General features: G+C 46.3%; 1 protein-coding gene across 1 annotated transcript in view; it reads left to right on the top strand.

The window, feature by feature from the left end:
• Positions 1 to 8,642: 8,642 nt before the first annotated feature.
• CENPF (centromere protein F) overlaps positions 8,643 to 18,607 on the top strand; it is a 233,655-nt gene continuing 223,690 nt past the window's right edge. Inside the window, exons 1-3 of the mRNA XM_030196036.1 lie at positions 8,643 to 8,804; positions 11,424 to 11,620; positions 12,133 to 12,242. Of these exons, the coding sequence (XP_030051896.1) occupies positions 8,643 to 8,804; positions 11,424 to 11,620; positions 12,133 to 12,242 (469 nt within the window). The remainder of the gene's footprint in view (positions 8,805 to 11,423; positions 11,621 to 12,132; positions 12,243 to 18,607) is intronic.

The raw sequence follows: 18,607 nt of genomic DNA, 5'->3' as shown, positions 1-18,607 counted from the left end.
CCAGCTCACAGACAGTATCTCAGATTCCGCCTGGGCGCACGACACTTTCAGTACTGTGTGCTGCCCTTTGGGCTCGCCTCCGCTCCACGAGTGTTTACAAAGTGCCTCGTGGTGGTGGCGGCGTACCTACGCAGGCTGGGAGTGCACGTGTTCCCATATCTCGACGATTGGCTGGTCAAGAACACCTCGGAGGCAGGAGCCCTCCGGTCCATGCAGTGCACTATTCAACTCCTGGAGCTGCTGGGGTTTGTGATAAATTACCCAAAGTCCCATCTCCAGCCCACCCAGTCTCTGGAATTCATAGGAGCTCTGCTGAATACCCAGACGGCTCAGGCCTTCCTTCCCGAAGCGAGGGCCAACAACCTCCTGTCCCTCGCTTCGCAGACCAGAGCGTCTCAGCAGGTCACAGCTCGGCAGATGTTGAGACTTCTGGGTCATATGGCCTCCACAGTTCATGTGACTCCCATGGCTCGTCTTCACATGAGATCTGCTCAATGGACCCTAGCTTCCCAGTGGTTCCAAGCCACCGGGAATCTAGAAGATGTCATCCGCCTCTCCCCCAGTTGCCGCACTTCACTGCTCTGGTGGACCATCCGGACCAATTTGACCCTGGGACGTCCAATCCAAATTCCGCAGCCCACGAAAGTGCTGACGACGGATGCATCTCGCCTGGGGTGGGGAGCTCATGTCGATGGGCTTCACACCCAGGGCCTGTGGTCCCTCCAGGAAAAGGATCTGCAGATCAACCTCCTGGAGCTCCGAGCGATCTGGAACGCACTGAAGGCTTTCAGAGATCGGCTGTCCTACCAAATTATCCAAATTCGGACAGACAATCAGGTTGCAATGTATTACGTCAACAAGCAGGGGGGCACCGGATCTTGCCCCCTGTGTCAGGAAGCCGTCGGGATGTGGCGTTGGGCGTGCCGGTTTGGCATGCTCCTCCAAGCCACGTACCTGGCAGGCGTAAACAACAGTCTGGCCGACAGACTGAGCAGAGTCATGCAACCGCACGAGTGGTCGCTCCATTCCAGAGTGGTACGCAAGATCTTCCGAGAGTGGGGCACCCCCTCGGTGGATCTTTTCGCCTCTCAGACCAACCACAAGCTGCCTGTGTTCTGTTCCAGACTTCAGACACACGGCAGGCTAGCGTCAGATGCCTTTCTCCTTCATTGGGGGACCGGCCTCCTGTATGCTTATCCTCCCATACCTTTTGGTGGGGAAGACCTTACTGAAGCTCAAGCAAGACCGCGGCACCATGATTCTGATAGCGCCCTTTTGGCCCCGTCAGATCTGGTTCCCTCTTCTTCTGGAGTTGTCCTCAGAAGAACCGTGGAGATTGGAGTGTTTTCCGACTCTCATTTCGCAGAACGACGGAGCGTTGCTGCACCCCAACCTTCAATCCCTGGCTCTCACGGCCTGGATGTTGAGGGCGTAGACTTCGCTGCGTTGGGTCTGTCTGAGGGTGTCTCCCGGGTCTTGCTTGCCTCTAGGAAGAATTCCACTAAAAAGAGTTACTTTTTCAAGTGGAGGAGGTTTGTCGTTTGGTGTGAGAGCAAGGCCCTAGAACCTCGTTCTTGCCCTGCACAGAACCTGCTTGAATACCTTCTGCACTTATCAGAGTCTGGCCTCAAGACCAACTCAGTAAGGAATCACCTTAGTGCGATTAGTGCTTACCATTATCGTGTGGAAGGTAAAGCCATCTCTGGAGAGCCTTTAGTCGTTCGATTCATGAGAGGCTTGCTTTTGTCAAAGCCCCCTATCAAGCCTCCTACAGTGTCATGGGATCTCAACGTTGTCCTCACCCAGCTGATGAAACCTCCTTTTGAGCCACTGAATTCCTGCCATCTGAAGTACTTGACCTGGAAGGTCATTTTCTTGGTGGCAGTTACTTCAGCTCGTAGCGTCAGTGACTTCAAGCCCTGGTAGCTCATGCTCCGTATACCAAATTTCATCACAACAGAGTAGTGCTCCGCACCCACCCAAAGTTCCTGCCGAAGGTGGTGTCGGAGTTCCATCTTAACCAGTCAATTGTCTTGCCAACATTCTTCCCCAGGCCGCATACCCGCCCTGCTGAACGTCAGTTGCACACATTGGACTGCAAGAGAGCATTGGCCTTCTACTTGGAGCGGACACAGCCCCACAGACAGTCCGCCCAATTGTTTGTTTCTTTCGACCCTAACAGGCTAGGGGTCGCTGTCGGGAAACGCACCATCTCCAATTGGCTAGCAGATTGCATTTCCTTCACTTACGCCCAGGCTGGGCTGGCTCTTGAGGGTCATGTCACGGCTCATAGTGTCAGAGCCATGGCAGCGTCAGTGGCCCATTTGAAGTCAGCCACTATTGAAGAGATTTGCAAGGCTGCGACGTGGTCATCTGTCCACACATTCACATCACATTACTGCCTCCAGCAGGATACCCGACGCGACAGTCGGTTCGGGCAGTCGGTGCTGCAGAATCTGTTTGGGGTGTAAATCCAACTCCACCCTCCAGGACCCGAATTTATTCTGGTCAGGCTGCACTCTCAGTTAGTTGTTCTTCGTAGGTCAATTTCTGTTGTACCCTCGCTGTTGCGAGGTTCAATTGACCTGGGTTCTTGTTTTGAGTGAGCCTGAGAGCTAAGGATACCCCAGTCGTGAGAACAAGCAGCCTGCTTGTCCTCGGAGAAAGTGAATGATACATACCTGTAGCAGGTGTTCTCCGAGGACAGCAGGCTGATTGTTCTCACCTACCCTCCCTCCTCCCCTTTGGAGTTGTGTTTCATATTTTATTGCTTGTCATTCAACTGGCGGGAGCGGTCGCGCACGGGCGGGAAGACGGCCGCGCATGCGCGGTGGGCGTGCCCTGCGTGCCGACCGTCCCACGAAGCCTTTTCCGGTTGGTGGGGGCTGCCGCGGACGTCACCCAGTCGTGAGAACAATCAGCCTGCTGTCCTCGGAGAACACCTGCTACAGGTATGTATCATTCACTTTGTTTTGAGTGTACACTAGAGAATGACACAGGGATGGGGACCTGTGATAACAAGAAAGAATTTACTGCGGGTGCTGAAGCAACTTTTACCGCCCTGCAGGAGCGGTAAAAAGCCTTGCTCCAGCGATTACAAACAAACAAACCCACCCACGATTACCCGGGGTACGGCTTCTGCCTGTCTTCCTTCCTTCCTCCCTCCCCTTCCCCTTTGCGTCTCTACCTGATGCAGCTGCAAGGAGTATCCCCACAGGCCTACTCCGGGGCCTTCCCTCTGCCGGCTTCTGCTTTCTGATGTAACTTTCTGTTTTACGAAATGGGGAGGGGGAAATAGTAGTCCTTTTACATATTTTTAAAAAGTAGCTTCTGTAGACGTGGTCTTATGAGCCTGTTGTGATTCCCAGGTGTTGCTTTTGCACAATGATTCAGAGGAAAGTTTTTAATAGATGTCAATGTTTCTCAACCAGTTTGCCAATAGACCTGATCAAATGTGCCACAAAAAAGTCATAACTGCCTATTCCTTGTCATCAATACCAGTCCAGACCAATGGGTTATGTCCATCCACCAGCAGAAGGAGACAGAGAAAATAGTCCTACGTACTTGGCCTCTTAAGGGTATCGTACAGCCTGGAATCAAGTAAATACTGAGCATTCCAGGCTGCATGATACTCTTAAGAGGCAAAGTCTAGCAAATGGTGGACGGATGTTCAGCTCTTCTTCATGATGGTTGACTAGCTCCTGCCTCAGCTTGGCTGGGGACGGTTGGTCAAGAGGTGTGCTAGTAACCTAGATTTGGGTTCCTTTAAGATGATACCCATTGTTGCTGGGTCCCTCATCTTCTGGCTGGGGGATATTTAATGCTGCTGGGTCCCTCCCCTCCCCTTTCTTGCCTGAGGTCTTTGAGACTCGGCAGACTTGAATGTGGCAAAGTGCAAGCTTCTATTTGCTCCTTCTGGACATTTATGGCATTTTCCTTTGGCTTACAATATCAGCTGTGGCATGCTGTTTGTCTTCTGCACTGGTCAGGTAAGCTGCTCTTTTTATTTCTCCCGTTTGAAAAAGAGAGAGAAATATAGCTGTTTCAGTGCCTCAGCTCAGCAGGTTTTTCGTGGTAAATTGCTGGCTTCAGGGGATTCTTTGTTGCTTAAGATGATGTATTTTTTGTTTTCTATTTTGGAGGGCTTTTGCTCTCTCCGGTGGGCCTGCGTTTCACTGTATACTGGTCAGCGGTGCCATTTCGGGCAGCATTTGTTTTTTGGTTTGTGGTACACTTTGTTTATTTCCGTGCCTGCCTGGGGGTGTCTACAGGGTCTGTTTCCCTTTCGCAGGCTGTGTTCTCCTTGGGAATGTTTCTGGCACAGTCTCGGTTAGTCAGGTCTCTGATGGTGCGCCGTTGTTTTCAGCAGTTGTGTGCTGGACGCTGTCTGAATCTCCCACTTGGCTTTGACTTCTCGTAAAGTTAGATGGCTTTTGGCACCATGGGGGATTTTTCTTTATTTATTTTGCCTTCCTGCGATGGACTGTTTAGTCAGCTATTTCTGTTGAGCAGGCAATCTCTTTGGTGTGAATTACATTAGTGTCGGCTCAGCTTTCTAGCTCTTCGCGCTGTAAAAAAACAATACAGTGAACCTCTTTGCTAGAATGTTTGCTACCGGCCTTTGGTTCTTTCTTGGCTGTGTGTAAAGTGTTGCCGGCTTTGTCGAACAGCTGAGGCTTGTTAGCCTAGCAGTATTTCAGTCTTTTTTTCCTTGGACTTAGTGCCTCTTGGGAGTTTCAGTATGATGCCGTTGGTCTTGAGTGCGGGTTGCTGTTTCCTGCATGTTCCTGGCTCATCCTTACAGGGTAGGAGTCCTGCCCTGGTTAGTGTCAATGGTGGCTTTTTTTTGTTCCTCTTTGGCTCATGCAGGACTGGCTTGCTTACTCTCAGTTGGCAATTCTTGTCAGCTGTCAGGGTGTGTATTGCAACTCTTTTGGTCCTTTGCATTTTGCTTAGATGGAACTTGTTCTTACACGTCTCCTTTAACCCTTGCTGGTTCCTGGCTTCCTCTTTCCTCTGTATCCTTTCATAGTCCTCGGAGCTCTTCGCACTTTTCCTCCATAGATCCTTTTTGCAGGTTCATGCATGTGAATTTTCTTAGCTGGTATGGGTCTCACTTCATGGCTAGATTGCCTTGTTGATCACTACAGCATAACGCTTTCTTAGATTCTGCTTCTGATGCTTTACTTCAGGGAGTTGCTTCTGTCTGTCCTGCAAACTGGATTTCCGTTGCTTTGATTCATGCTGAGTGTTCTGAAGCAATGACAGTCTTCTTTTGCTGTGTTCCTCTCCCTTTGTTTTTCATCAGGAACCACTATGTCTTTGTGCAGGGAATTGGCAGGGCATAGATAATGGGAGTCCGTTAGCTTCCAGGACTCGTCCCTGGTTTCTTTGCTTGGCAGCTTTTTTTCTATCCTGGCTAGCATTCTGACTATCTAAGGGACTGTTACTCTGTCTCTTCTCAGGTCGGGTATGTCTCTTAAGGGTTGTCAGCTTTCCCATCCTAGCTTCATCAGGATGCGCTGCCTTCCCGTCACTGAGTTCATGTCCTATTCTTCAGCATGGACATCTTGGGCAGTTCTGCCTTGTCTCCCATAGGGTGGTCATTCTGGCTTTTTCCGGGATTGTCATGTTGCCGCTTACAGTGCTGACATTCTATTTCTTCCAGGATGGCCATTCTATTTTCTGGCATGCTTGCCTTCTTTTGGCTTTGTCCCTGTTGGTCAGAGCTTGTTATGTTGACCTTTACTCCTTTGGAGGTTGAGCCGCCTTCCATCTCTAGCTGTTGAGACTGGCTCCATTCTATTTATTGATTCTTGCTTCATCTTGTCATGTTGAGTCTGGCTCTCTCTGGATATTGAGCTGTGCTCAATCTGGGTATCCAGTCATGCCCCATTTCTTGATGTCTAATCTGGCTTCATCTCTAGCTGTCCCTTTCGCGAGGGATGTTGGGGATGTTGAGCTTTGATCCTTTTCCGGAGGTCTAGCCTTGCTCCAGCTCTGGATGGTGAGTCTGCTTGTTCTGGCTCTGAATGGCGAGCCCTGCTCCATTCCTGACTCTGGAGTTTTACTCCAATTTTGGTTGCTGAGTCTGGATCCAGTTCATGATGTTGAGTCTGGCTCTGTCTCTGGCCACCGGGCCTTGCCGTAGTTCTAGCCGCTGGGCTTTGCTCCATCTCTGGATGTTGAGTTTAGTTCCATCACTACTGGTCAAACCGAGTGCTTTATCAGGACGGTAGCTACTGGGCTTGCTTCGTTCTTTGTGGCGGGTGAGATTAGTACCATTTGCGGTGTGGTGACTGGTACTGTGCTGGAGTTTGTCTAACCACCTCTTTCCTTGTTTGCCAGGCCCTTTCTCTGCGGTCCATGCGTGATTTTCTTGCGGAAAGCTGTCTGGGACCTGCTCATGGCTTCTGCTGAGAGCCCTAGCAGGACTTCATACCTGGACGCATGGCATCTCTTTCTTTTCATTCTCCTTGGGGAGTGTTTTTTCTTGGTTTTCTCCTCTGGTGATAAGGAGTATATTTGTTCCTGGATGTAGTGGCATTGCTGTCAATCTCTCTGGTCAGGGAGCGTGGTTCTGGCTGTCTTTAGGCTGTGAATCCATCTTAGGCTGTGGGGCTGGGCCTGTCTGGCTCTCGAGCATATCTCTATTCTTTTTTATTTGCCTCCTGGAGGGCTTTGCCTCTGTGTTCTCCTGAGACTTCGGAGTATGTATGCCACAGGGTTGCTGTTCAGTTTCCTTTCTTTAGGGGACCTTTGGCTAGTGTGGGGCTTTCCTATGTCTTTGTTGGTGGGACATAGTTCTTTTGGTCCTCTGGTCAGTTCTTGCAGTTCCACTTCGGTGTTCTGGGCCTTTAGTACTTTTTAGGCTACTTCTCGAGCTCTCCTGGCTCTCTGGGTACTAGCTTCCTTCCAGTTGCTTCTACCTCTCTATTATTTCTTGGACTCTGTTTTCTCCTTGTGATCTGGGGAGCCTCTCACTGTTTATACCTGAGGCAGGTCCTTTTGAGGTATTGTTGTTCGGTTCGTAATGTTCTTTTCTGCCCTAATGCTAGGACTGCTTCAGTACATCCCATTGATCTGTACTGGTCTGGTATTGATGACAAGGAAGGAAAAATTATGTTCCTACCTGATAATTTTCTTTCCTTTAATCATAGACCGGCCCAGATGCTCACCCTTGCTATTTTCTTGGTTTGCTTCCTTGTGGTTCCTTCTAGGCATGACTCCCCCTCTATGTCAGTGAGTGGGTCATTTTCGACTTGTGGAAACAGAGGCCATTTAAGGAGGGAAGAATTCATCCTTATTCTCTAAGCCACTTTGTGATGCCAGCTCTTGACAGCTCTCGATTATCCTTCAATGATGAGCCGCTTTTCCTGCAACAGGAGTGCATCTGCATGACAGACCGAATGATTGAGTGGTGCCCCTCCTTCCCTTTCGATGGGTGGTTTGGGCTGCCCTTGGTCGTGCAAGAGCCCAGAAGGTCTGTCACCTGGGCGTTCTTGGATTTCTGGTAAGCTCTGTTTGTTTTTCCTGTTTTCTTGTTTGTAGCAGTTGAAAGCACCATTGCTTGGCTATTTGAAATACTGAGCATTATAGGCTGCATGATATCCTTAAGAGACAAGTACTTGAGACTGTTTTTTCTGTCTCCTTCGCTGGTGGATGGACATAACTCATTGGTCTGGACTGGTCCGGTATGATTAAAGGTAAGAACACTTAATTTTTCCATGCTCAGATCCAGATCAGTACCTGTGCACCTTCCAACTAGAGAATGACATAGGGACAAAGTGTGCCCCATCCCCGCAAAAGTACAAAATCTCATTCCCACAAAAAGCAAGCAATTTGTCTTTTTGAAATTTAAAAAAGTATTTATTAAATATTCAGAGATAACACAAAGACAGATGTCCAATGAAATACATCATCTTGTACACGCATTACAGAACATAATTAAAAATCTCTGAGAAATATCCAAGTACACCTTAAGAACAACTTCTATACTTTGTAATTTAGTTTTATTAAAATACTCCCTAACCCATTCCCCCCCCCCCCTAAAAAAAAACACTGCGGTGGAATTTGAGTCGATGGGGATGGGGTCAAAGCCTGTGGGGATGGGGATAGGGACAAAATTTATCCCTGTGTCATTCTTTACCTCTAACCTCTGTCTTATCCCAGGCTGAGTGAGATGGGAATAAAATTTACTGAGCTATGGTTGTGACACTTTTTGTGTTGAAAGCAGTGACAGGAGATGAGCTCTGTCTGACGAGTGTGACAGACATTGTAAGCAACTGAGCTAGCAGCTTGCAGCACTCTATGACTGCTTCCTTTTTCTGTACTTTAGTATAGAGGGAAGTGGCCTATTGGAAAGGGTTCATGTTTGTCTTTACCCCTTTTCCTTTTTCAATTGAATAAAAGACTGGTGCTTCCCTAGCTCTTCTTTTGGTCATACAAGTTCTTTCCACCTCTGCATTATCTTTTCCATAGAGCTTGGTGTGCCTTGAGTTTGAAAAGTGCATGAAGCTAGGGATGGCAAAATCCTACAACTAAAATCTAATCTTTTTGTGCAAAGAAAACCACTGGTGGTTTTGTAATGTGTTTTTATTTGGTTTCCAGGCCTTGGCATGTTTGTTGACTGAGTCAATAAGATGAGTTGGGCTGCAGAAGCATGGAAACAGGGGCTCCCTACAAAAGCCCTTCAGAAAATTGAAGAGCTCGAGAGCCAACTGGACAAACTGAAAAAAGAAAGACAGCAAAAACAGTTCCAGTTGGAATCTCTAGAGGCGGCTTTTCAAAAGCAAAAACAGAAGGTAATATGTTGAAGTGATACTGGATAGTATTTAGAGTGGTGGTGGTATAGGGTTTATATTCATAACACCTTGTATAATCCATGAAGCAATACCTACACAGCAGGGCACCAAAATGTGCTTTTTGATGCCCACCAGAGGTCTCTTTATCAAAGGAATTTCCACAATATAAAAGGAACAACTTCAATAAAGTGTCAGATTACATACTAACATAATATAATCATTATTATCTGACCAATAGAGCAACTCTCACTATCATAACAATTAAAACTAGAATTAACAAGTTCTACAATTGGATTCTCACAATTCCTTATTCCAAAAGCAGCTGTTATTTCTCAGGCCTCAGGGCAGCTGAGGAGCATCAAGAGGAGCTTAGCTGTCTGTCTTCAATGCCTTGAGAGAGGAGGTCCCCCTGGCCGGCTTGGCCTAATGTGAAAGGGAGTGGCTGAGAGAACAGACTTTGGAGATATGGGGAAGAGAGTTGTGGATGATCAGCTTGATTGAAACAGCATTCTTTCAGCAGGAGGTGTGGACTAACCCAGCCAGGGTTTCAGTATATTTTTTAGGAAGTCCAATAAGCTTCCTCCTGTGTAAGAAGATGTAACACAGGAAACACCCTTAGAAGTTCAACCTAATCTGAGGGTCCAATACCCATCTGAACCTGATCTGTGAGGGACCAGAACCCATGCATCCTGATCAGATAGCAAGGGGATTTTGGGAAATTTTCTGATAAGTTGTTTTGGGAAATTTGGTGTATTCCTTATACCTTTTTAATTTTGGGGGCATTTTGTCTAGAGCATCAGCACAGAAAAGTACTTGCCACATATACTCGACTATAAGCTTATCTGAGTATAAGTTGAGTTAATTATTTTCCCCCCCAAAGGGGGGGGGGGGGAACTTAACTGAAGTATATGCTGGGGGAAGGGGGGTTATATTCAAGTAATAATCTTTCTTCCCTTGTGGTGGCCTGTATCCCTTTTCTCCCTTGGTGCGCAGCATTACTACTACTACTAATCATTTCTATAGCGCTACTAGTCTGAGGACAAGCAGGCTGCTTGTTCTCACGACTGGGTTGACGTCCACGGCGGCCCAGGAACGGAGATTTTCCAAGTAAAATCCAACAAAGCTTTGTGGGAGCTTCTGGTGCATGGGGCATGCCCACCGCGCATGCGTGACCTTCTTTCCGCGCGTGTCCGTTCCCGCTCAGTTTCTTCTTTTCCGCGGAGGAGAGTGGCTGCGTGTCGGTCTCTTTCCCTCAGGCCCAGAGAAACTCTTTGTTGAGTTTGCGCTGTTTCGCGCTTTATTTTTGTTTTCAGTCCCCGCTTTTTCTTTTCTTTTATTTTCCAAGTTAAAAAAAAAATCCTTATTCTTTTAGTTTTGCCCTATTAAGTTTCTTTTTGTCTCAGTTGTGGCCTTCTTAGGACGCGCGTACGCGATTCTCATTTTTTTGCCCTCCTTTTGGCACAATCGAGCCTTTTGATTTCGCCGATGCGATTTTTCCGCCCATGTCATCGAAGACTCCCAGCGGCTTCAAAAAGTGTGCTCGGTGCCAGCGGTTGATCTCGGGTACTGACCCGCACGCGTGGTGCATCCAGTGCCTTGGGCCCAACCATCGCCCAGACGCTTGTAAGTTGTGTCTGAGCTTGAAAAAGTGGACACAGGCATCGAGAAGAGCTCTTTGGGACCGTCTTTTCAGAGCTCTGACTGATTCCTTGGCGTCGATGTTGACATCGGTACCAAGGTCGGCGTTGTTGATATCGGCACCGGGGATGACATCGGGAGCGCAGGTAATGGCTGTCCGGACATCACCATACGCTGGGAGCAGTGAGCCGTCGAGTGGATCTCCACCTGTCTCGAAGGCTCCTGCTGTGCAGGCCCACTGGGACCGGCCACTGTCGGACCCGACCCGACCCCGAGGAAGCATCTGGATTCCACGTCCTCCTCGTCGGTACCGAGGAGTACCGGTGATGTGCTTCAAGCGAAGGCGAAGAAGCATCATCATCAGTCTCCTTCGAGGCACGTTACTGGGAGCTCCGGGGCGTCGAAGGATTTGGCACTCACGAAGCGTCAACGCCGGGAGGAACGCTCACCCTCCATCCAAGAGGTGTCGGTTCGTCGATCTTCGGACAGCCCGGTACCGCCTCCCAGGCCTCCACAGATTCTGATACCGGCTTCTGTATCGACCTCACAGCCTTCCTCGACAGCGACTCTAGAAGAGCGCATCTGAGCCATCCTTCCAGGCCTTCTGGAGGGGCTGCTGCAGCAGTCTGCCCCGGTACCGGGGGTGCTTGTGTCCTCGGTCCTGTCGTTGGAAGCGGCAGTTGCTCTGTGCCTGTGCAGTTGAAATGAGACAAACTTGCAGGGCGTTCGACCCCCCCCCCCCCCCCCCCCCAAAAAAAAAAAAAATTTTCTGTAGCCCCCTTCAGGGTCTGTAAACTCTAACTCCTTGGCAGGTGTATTTTCACAGTTTGCAGGATTCAGAGTGGGTATTTTAGCAATGGCCTTGAAAAGCACTTTGCCTTCTCCAGACCATGGTTGTAAAGGTTGAACTGTCTCCCCAAGGCTCTCTTTACTTGCTCTGTCTTGCTAAACTTCTACAATGAATGTTGTCGTCTTGATCAGGTTGAAAATGAAAAATCTGAGGTGACTGCACTGAAGAGAGAGAACCAGAGCTTGATGGAAATATGTGATAATCTTGAAAAGAATAAACAGAAGATTTCCCATGATCATCAGACGAAGGAATCACAGGTTAATTATCTGGAGGGGCAACTCAGCTCAAGCAAGAAGCTCATTGAAAAACTGGAACTGGAACTGAAAAGGTGAAGTGAGATTATTATTCTATTGTGTAACTTGGGCTGAATGAGGTTATAGAAGACCATAGTATTGTGCTTCTGGATAGGCTATGAGAAATTGAAAGAGCTTCTGAGTGGCAAAATTAAACAGTTGGGGATAGTCAGCTACAGTTAACTAGCTAAATAAAACTGCGACTGAATTTCTGGTTTAGTCTAACTCATACAAAACTTTTGAAGCTAGATTTTAAGTAGTCATTTTTGCAGCTGCACTTACAAATGTAATTGGTTAGCACTTGGTATGGTACAGACCGTCTAAATTTGAAAGCCTTGTATATCATACTGGCCTCTATTTTACACCAGCTAAATCTGTGTACACAATGACTGTGTGAATAGATTTTTAGATGAAGGGTAACTTTTTAACCAGTTAGATTTGTGTTTAAAGCCAGTTTTAAAAAGTATAAATCTTATGAATATGCACCATTAATAAAAAATGAAGATATCTTTAAACTTTTCACTCTTTTTTTCTTTTGGGGAAACAGGTACAACTCTGATCTTGAGAAGAGCCAACAAACGTCAGGGGACCTGTCATCCTGTTGTACACCACAGAAGAGCTTCGTTGTTACTATTTCACCTGCTCAGGCTCTCAATGGTAAATGTTCTATTTTGTAACACCATGACATAATTTTCAGTAAAGTTACCATATTTATTAGGGAAATGGAGTTAACCTACTTGTGCTCTTGGACTTTTATTATTTCAGGAGCTTAATGGAATTAGTGTATGGTTACCCATTTTAGTAAATGTGTGTTATTAGTAAAAGTCCCATTGCATAAAATGGGACATGAGGTAATGCATGTTAGTGCACGGTAACACGGTAGCACCTTTTAGTAAAACTACAATGTACAGATCTTAAATCTATCACGTACTTTCCTTTTAAAGAACAAAAAAAAAACCCATGGGGCAACACAGAAGGAATGGAACTACAGGGATAAGAGCATGCAAGTAGGATTGGTAAAGGGGGGGGGGGGGTGGGGATATTAAGGGAAGGTGGGAGGTTGCTAGGGGCATATATTAAGATTTGCATAGTTCCACTGGATAAAGAGGATAGGTGGTAGCAATGAGAAGTGGGAAAGGGGGGGTGAAAATATAAAAGTTTTGTTGGGGTACTGAGAGTTTTATCTTGGTTAAGTGGTTTGATTATGCATATGTTATGTATGGAATTGATGAAATGTCAGTTGGTTGGTACCTTTAATAAAAATTGTTGAAACATAAAGAACAAAAAAACTTCTGTACCTATCTAGCTCTCTCTGGGTATCACCAAGTTTAGGATTCCACTGCTCCTTTACTGTATGAGGTGAAGGGTTCCAAGTGTGGTTGGCAAAAACTCCAACTAAACCAGATTTCTTTTTATTTTTTATTTATGAGTTTATATTCTTTACAAGCTTACAACTTGAACAGGAAAAAACACAAGCATAATTTTAAGAAATCGTCTAAATAAAAATAATAATTTTACATCTTGTATTAGACCACAAATAATAGGGGGGGAGACCTGTTATAAACTCAGGAGATGAGATGTAAATGGAAATATTTATAAACATAAAGAAAAGGCCTAACACATATATCCACCATAATATACATAGTATTCCTTTACCATAGTTCATGATTGTGCGAGTCCCACAAGACTCATAATTTGTTTTGATCGATAAACTGTCTTAAGTGCTCTGGAAGGAAGAAAACGTATTTTGTTCCCAGAAATTTAATATAAAGCCCAAAAAAAAGGCACAAAACTGCTTGCACAAAAGCATAAACAAACAGAAAAGCAGAATAAGGTCAAAAAGGTTTATTGGAACAATACCCGACGTGGCCACGTTTCGCCCTCAGGCTGCGTCAGGGGTAAAACTATCAAAGGTGTATATAAATATATTATACACACTTATGGTAAAACCAAAAATTGTTCAATAACCAAGTTCCAATCAATACCACCTTCTTACAATGAACTAAAGAAAAGAATTACAATGACAGTTGAAGGCAGAAGGGAATATAAATGCAAAAAGTTAAGCAAATGAGCAGCAAGCAGGTAGGGAAAAGAACACAAAAAGAAAGGAAAGGAAGGAAAAATAGGACAGAATCAGATCTTGACTCGCCGAGACAAAGAAGATCAGATCTTGCGGGAGGCCAAACGATGAAGATTGTCCCGTCATGGCTAGGAACCGTTCTCCAGACGAAGCAGTGAAGGTGGTAGGAAGGAGCTCATCAGCTGTTAGACCGTTGTAGAGGAGGCGGTGGTGGATGAAGGACGAAATGAAGAAGGCTCAACCAATTCGGGACACCAGTCACCAGAGGTGATCGAAAGCCAGGCGGCCCCCTTTAGCTGGGCGACGTCCATACCAGAAGGCAACGCCGATAGTCGGCGGTTGGGCTGCAGGAACGTCGATGAGGTGCAGGGCAGACCAGGCCAGTCAGTGGCTCTGTGATCACTCAGTCCTCCTTCCACACCACCACCCCATGCTCCACTCCCGCTGACAGGATCGCGACTCCGCAGCCACCGGCCTTCCTGCGACGGGACCGTGGCTGACAACCGCACACTAAGCCCCACCGATGAGTTCCACCACGGCGCTTCAGGCCTGGACTCTCCCGGCATCGGCCTCCCCCAGTGCCACCAACGGTTTCAGAAAACAAGCAGGAACCAGCCCAAAGATAATCAGAGCTCCGCGGCGGCCGGCACGGGGCAGTGGTTGAAAAGATCTGGCCAGATCATGGCCATGCAACGGTCAATTGCGGCGATGGCATCAAGAGCCAACGGCTCCTGCGTCTGCTATGTGGCGGACATCTTGTATTCTCCCGGCTTCTCGATCTTATTAAAAAATAAATGAAACAAGTAAAGTTTGTCTCTCGGTTACTGATGTTAAAGATGTTTCCAAAATATCTGAAATATTCAATTCTCCTTGAGCTTGTAAACTCTGTAAATCCTCTTTATTTCTCTTGTTAGGCAAATAGTATATCTTATTTAAAGGTGGAATAGTTTCTGGGGAAAATTTTAAATTCTCAATCAGATATCGTTTAAGTATCTCCAGAGGAGTATATACAGACGTTCGAGGAAAATTCAATAAACGGAGATTTAACCTTCGGTTGTGATTCTCAAGTTGTTCCATTTTACGATGTAACAAAGCATTATCCTTTATCAGCTGTACTGAAGTTTTTTTGATTGTATTCACTTCTATATTCATAAAGCCTATTTTTTCATTACCCTCAGTTTTCGTCGTTGCAAATGCTGTGGACAAGTTTTGAACAGTACTCAAGCGTCTCTATTTGGACTACGGAGTTCATCATGGTCTGATCCAGGTGCTGGAGTTTATCCCAAATGGACTCCAGCGTTATTGCCGCAATTGCGGCCTTAGGTGTTTCTGGTCCCGTCGAGAGAATCAAAGTTCTCTGAACCTCAGCCGAATCGTCGACCTCGGGCCCCCGACGCGGTATACCTCCGTCCTCTTCATGTGCGGAAGTTCCGCCCTGCTGGTCGAGTTCGGCTGGATGCAGCGGTGGGAAAAGAGTCGGGGGAGACAATGTTGTGTCCAGTCCCAGGGACTCAGCTTCTCCTTGAGCCAGGGACACAGCGGGAATCTCTCCAACTTCAGGTACGGTGGATTGCCTTGTGGTGAATCTTTCTATGCTTTGCTGCGTGGGCGATGAAGTTCTGGTTGACGGGGTACCGACCTTCACGGAGCCTTTCCTTTTCGTATGAGGCATAATTATTTGAAGAAAAAAAAGGAGAATATTCACTCAAAACGCAACAAGCTCACAGAGATCATTCACGAGGAACTTAGAGTGCCACCATCTTGCTCGGCCCCCCCCCCCCCCCCCCCCCCCCTAAACCAGATTTCTAAAGTGCAAAAAATGGTGCAGTGAGGCCCAGAATTAAAAAAAAAAAAAAAAAAATTCTCAGGCATTGAAAACAGTATGGAGCCACTCTTGTTTTTTTGTTTTGTGAGCAGTCCAAAATATAGTGCCGTGAAGGCGTATTTTCAAAGCACTTGGAAATAGTTACATAATAACCTATGGAGCTTTATAAGTCTTAAGTGCCTTGAAAATACACCTCAAAGTGAGTTAACTTGTAGTAAGCCATGTAATAAACCTTCTCCCCCTATTAATTGCACTGCACTGGCTTTGTCTCACTGTCAAGGTTGGCAGTTGGTAATGCAAGCAGAACAGCTGCCCTGTGCACTCCTGTCACAGGGAGCCCCAGCTTTCCTGAAACTAAGAGAGAAGCATGCCTGCTGATGGCTTTTGGGCTACCTCCCAGATTTCTCCCCTGGGCTTCAGCATGTATAACGGGCCCCGCTCAGAGTGGGTAAATTTATGTAGCTTCCCACTATTCCAGAACCTGTGGGACAGTTGTCCATCAGTCATCAGGTGGAGACAGAGAACTGAAAACTGAGCTGAGACATATCTCTCTTGGCATCCAGTCCAGCTTCTCAGTATTTTCTATCTCCAGCAGGTGGATGGACATACTTTCCAGCCTTGGTCAGCTGGTCCTCAGTTGAGCTTGTGGGTGGCTTGAGTTTGCAGAGTCATATCTGGAGGGTCTTCAGATCCTGTCTCTTGTGCCTTGTGCTTCTGAAATGCTACCCGTTCCATGGGCAGGGCCCTAGAGACAGGCAGAACTCTGGAGTCTCAATGCGTGGATGAGATGATGGTGCAGGGAGGAGGGTTTTAGATTTGTTAGGAACTGGCAATATTCTGGGGAAGGGGGAGCCTAGTCTGAAAGGATGGGCTTCACCTTAACCAGGGTGGGACCAGGCTGCTGGCATCGGCATTTAAAAAGGAGATAGAGCAGCTTTTAAACTAGAAATGGGGGGGGGGGGGGGGGGGGGGGGGGAAGGCTGACAGTCGCTCAAAAGCGCATGGTTCTGGATAAAGCTATCTTTCAAAGATATCACCAAAACAGGGAAGATAGAGTATCCTGATAGTAGATCAGGTGTCCTTAAATAAAAATAAAAATCAGACAAAAGATTGCAAATTAATACTGAAGTACTAAGCATGATGTAAATAGGAGCAACAAACACAGTTTGAAATGTCTATATGCGAATGTCAGGAGCCTAAGAAATAAGATGGGAGAGTTAGAATATATTGCACTAAATAAAAAATTAGATTTAATAGGCACCTCTGAGACGTGGTGGAAGGAGGCTAACCAGTGGGACAGTGTCATACCAGGGTACAAATTATATCGTAGTGATAGGGTGGATTGAATTGGTGGAGGGGTAACATTGTATGTTAATGAGAGCCTTGAATCAAATAGATTGAAAATTCTGCAGGAAACAAAACACTTCTTGGAATCAATGTGGATTGAAATTCCATGTGTAAAGGGGAAAAGGATAGTGATAGGAGTGTACTACCGTCCGCCTGGCTAGGATGAACAGATGGATATAGAAATGTTAAAGGAAATTAGGGACGCAAACAAACTGGGCAACACAATAATAATGGGTGATTTCAATTACCAATAATGCATGAACAATTCTACCTCATACACAATAGGTTTGAGGGCACTCTGACAGGCACACCATAAAAAAGTGGAGAAAAAAAGACTTCAGAACCTTCGGTTCCACCTCGTTTTTAAAGGACACACCTTAGATATAATGAGGGAACCATATAATGAGGGAACCGTTTACAATCATATGTCTTCACAAAAAAAAACTCCACATAATCTTTCAAAGGAGCACTGTCATGTGCCACCACAAACCTTGTAGGAGAGTTAAATCACTTGTCCAAACTTGGAAATTGTACTTAGCTTAATATGCTGATGTCTTCGCCATTCGATCCAGACCTCAATGCTGTATGTTCTCAAAATTCCTCAAATCCTGACAGGGAAGCCCTGTTTCGCTATTTCCTAGCTGCTTCAGGGGAATATTTTCTTTTTCTCCTCCAAGCATTTTTAATTTCCATCCGTCTCCAAGACGCCCTGGAACAGAAAATGGTCAGCCCACTCATGGCAGGCTCGATGCGGCTTACATATTGTATACAGGTACTTATTTGTACCTGGGGCAATGGAGGGTTAAGTGACTTGCCCAGAGTCACAAGGAGCTGCTTGTGCCTGAAGTGGGAATCGAACTCAGTTCCTCAGGACCAAAGTCCACCACCCTAACCACTAGGCCACTCCTCCACTCCTTCTTCCATTCTCTGAAGGATTTTCTTTGAGCTCTAATAGCTTCCTTCACCTCACTTTTTAACCACGCCGGCTGTCGTTTGGCCTTCCGTCATCCTTTTTTAATATGCGGAATATATTTGGTCTGTGCTGGGCAAAATGGTAGAGACTATTATTAAGAACAAAATTACAGAGCATATTCAAAAGTATGGATTAATGAGACAAAGTCAACATGGATTTAGTGAAGGGGAATCTTGCCTCACCGATCTACTACATTTCTTTGAAGGGGTGAACAAACGTGGATAAAGGTGAGCCGGTTGATATTGTGTATCTGGATTTTCAGAAAGACTCCAGAGGAAATTGGAGAGTCATGGGATAGGAGGTAGTGTTCTATTGTTGATTAAAAATTGGTTAAAAGATAGAAAACAGAGAATAGGGTTAAATGGTCAGTATTCTCAATGGAGAAGGGTAGTTAGTGGGGTTCCCCAGGGGTCTGTGCTGGGACGGCTGCTTTTTAACATATTTATAAATGACCTAGAGATGGGAGTAACTAGTGAGGTAATTAAATTTGCTGATGACACAAAGTTATTCAAAGTCTTTAAATCGCAGGAGGATTGTGAAAAATTACAAGAGGACCTTACGAGACTGGGAGACTGGGCGTCTAAATGGCAGATGACGTTTAATGTGAGCAAGTGTAAAGTGATGCATGTGGGAAAGAGGAACCCGAATTATAGCTACGTCGTGCAAGGTTCCACGTTAGGAGTCACGGACCAAGAAAGGGATCTAGGTGTCGTCATTGATGGTACATTGAAAGCTGCTCATTGTGCTGTTGTGGCTAAGAAAGCAAATAGGTATTATTAGGAAATGAATGGAAAACA

Source organism: Microcaecilia unicolor, chromosome 3 (genome assembly GCF_901765095.1).
Source record: "Microcaecilia unicolor chromosome 3, aMicUni1.1, whole genome shotgun sequence".
NCBI classification, from domain to species: domain Eukaryota; kingdom Metazoa; phylum Chordata; class Amphibia; order Gymnophiona; family Siphonopidae; genus Microcaecilia; species Microcaecilia unicolor.
This window is presented reverse-complemented; position numbering and strand designations above follow the sequence as displayed.